This window comes from Vidua chalybeata, chromosome 8 (genome assembly GCF_026979565.1).
Source record: "Vidua chalybeata isolate OUT-0048 chromosome 8, bVidCha1 merged haplotype, whole genome shotgun sequence".
NCBI classification, from domain to species: Eukaryota; Metazoa; Chordata; class Aves; order Passeriformes; family Viduidae; genus Vidua; species Vidua chalybeata.
Window position 1 is genome coordinate 530356 of NC_071537.1, and position 2463 is coordinate 532818.

Here is a 2463-nt window from a genome sequence, read left to right on the forward strand (position 1 = left end):
CACATTCTGTGAGGAGCACAATAACTGATGTATCCATTTCAAAACATGCTGGGAAAGAAAACAGCATCAATTTTAAATGAAAACTTGGGAAACAGCATCTCAGGAACCACGGAAGTACTGCTGCTGTAACAGCTGTGGTCTACTGGCTCAAGGGCTGTCCCTTGCCATGCCGTTTCTGGCGTGGTCTGCTGGCACTGAGAGTTGTTTCTGAGATGCTTTTCATCAGCCATTCCACGAGACATTCCAGCTCAGCAAGCCACGGAAACCCAAGTCACGAGCATGCTCCAGCTCAACAGTCTCATGAGCTTTAGCAAGACCGAGTGCTGGGGCTACGCCGGGACTGGGGCAAACGCTGCTCTCAGTGCAGGCTGGGGGCTGAGCAGGTCGGGAGCAGCCCTGGGAGAAGGAGCTGGGGTGCTGGTGGGCGAGAGCTGGCCATGGCCCAGCTCAGGAGCCAGAACTCCTCCTGTGCTGGGCTGATCGCCCAGCGTGGGCAGCAGGGCAGGGGGGATTCTGCCCCGCTCAGGTGAGCCCCCCACCTGCGGAGCTGCCTCCAGCCCTGGGGACGCCAGCACATCGGCTTTTTGGAGCAAGTCCAGAGGAGGCCATGGAGATGGTTTGAGGGACGGAGCACCTGTCCCATGAGGAAAGGCTGAGAGAGCTGGGGTTGGCCAGCATGGAAAATAAAAAGCTTTGTGGCGACCTAATCGCGGCGTTCTAGTGTCTGGAGGGGGTCAACAAAAAGGATGGAGAGAGACTGTTTACAAGTGCCAGGACAAGGGGGAATGGCTTCTCGTGAGCTCCGATACCGGCAGTGAGCCCAGGGACCGACGCAGGATGAGCGGTGTGCGCTGGCACGGACACGCCGAGCGCGGACAGGCTGGGCTGCGCCGCAGCGCGGTGGCGGCTCCTGCCCGCGCGGTCTTTGCCAGCGAGATTCAAATAACGGGGCCGGGGACACCGGGCCGGGCGGGGCTCGGCGCGGGGAGCCGCGGGGGCCGGTACCGCGCCCCCGGCCTCGGCCCCGGCCCGGAGCGCCGCCCTCGGCACGGCCGCGGCCGCAGCCCCGCGCCCGGGGGGCGGGAGGCGCATCCCGGCCCGCCCCGCTCCCGCCCCCGGTCCCGCTCCGCCCGGCCCCCGGCCCCGCTCCACCCCACTGCCCGCATCCCCCGACCCGCTCCGCCCGGCCCGCCCCCGGCCCCCGGCCCCGCTCTGCTCCACCCCACTGCCCGCATCCCCCGGCCCGCTCCGCCCGGCTCCACTCCGCCCGCATCCCCCGGCTCGCCCCCGGCTCCCGGCTCCGCTCCGCTCGCCCCGCTCCGCCCGCCTCCCCCGGCCCCGCTCCGCTCCCCCCGCTCCGTCCCCGCCCCGCTCCGCTCCCCCCGCTCCGTCCCCGCCCCGCCGCGCCGTGGCCGCCGCGGGCAGCGGGCGGGAGGCGGCGGCGCCGGGCGCTGCCATGCGGGCGGGCGGCGCCGGGGCGCGGGGCGGCTGAGGGCGGCGGCGGGGCCGGCCGCGGGAGCCGCCGGGCCGGCGGAGAGAGGCCGCAGGGCATGCCAGCCGCCCGCCCCGATGTTTCACTGGAGCAAGTGGAAGAAGAGGATGGGAGCGAGCGCCTCCTCCTCCAAGAGACCCGTCTTCGACGAGAGGGAGGACGGTGAGTGAGGACCGAGATGCTCCGGGGTGCCCGCCTTGCCCGGGATGCTCTGCCCTGCCCAGCCCGGATGTCCAGCTCCGAGGCACTCTGCCCTGCCCTGCCCGGCCCTGCCCCGGCGGCGCCGTTGCCGCGGTGCCCCGGTGCCCAGCCCGGGGTGCCCAGCCCGCGGTGCCCAGCCCGGGGTGCCCAGCCCGCGGTGCCCTGTCCCGGGGTGCCCTGTCCCGGGGTGCCCAGCCCGCGGTGCCCAGCCCGCGGTGCCCTGTCCCGGGGTGCCCAGCCCGCGGTGCCCACCCCGCGGTGCCCTGTCCCGGGGTGCCGAGCTGCCCCGCCCGGCACTGGGGGCTGCGGCGGGGGCCGTGCCCGGCTGCGGGGGTCCGGCCGTGCGTCGCCTCCCCGCAGGACGCAGGGACTCTGCCCACGTCCCACCCCACGGGCACGGGGCGGCCGCCGTTAAAACGGGGGATGGGAAGGGAGCGGCGAGGGGACAGTTCAGCAGCGAAGTTTCGGTTCGTGCACGGACAGCCCCGCTTGAACCGAGGAAGGGCCAAGTGCCGCCGGCATCAGCACCCGGGCACTGCTGCCCGTGCAGAAAGCTGCTTTGGGGTTCTTCCCAAAATACAAGCTGGGGGGGGGGGGGGTTGTGTGTGTTTAGGAATACGCCGTGAAATACCACCGCTGCATTAGAAATCTCGGGTGCAGGGTGAAATTTCGGAGGAGCAAAGGAAGGAAACTTTGACTGTGGGTGGGGGAAGAGTCGGGAGAGCCATCGGGCCAGCAGGCGAGTGCCGGGTGGCCGGGGCACTCCTGAA

At 70.8% G+C, this 2463-nt stretch overlaps 1 protein-coding gene across 2 annotated transcripts in view; it reads left to right on the forward strand.

The window, feature by feature from the left end:
• The first annotated feature begins 1518 nt into the window (after positions 1–1518).
• The window catches only part of STK32C (serine/threonine kinase 32C), a 77881-nt gene continuing 76936 nt past the window's right edge, over positions 1519–2463 (forward strand). For both annotated transcript variants that reach the window (XR_008432096.1, XM_053949423.1), the window contains exon 1: positions 1519–1654. Coding sequence is in view for 1 of the 2 variants with exons in the window: in XM_053949423.1 (XP_053805398.1) it covers positions 1570–1654 (85 nt within the window). In the remaining variant the exon portion in view is untranslated. The remainder of the gene's footprint in view (positions 1655–2463) is intronic.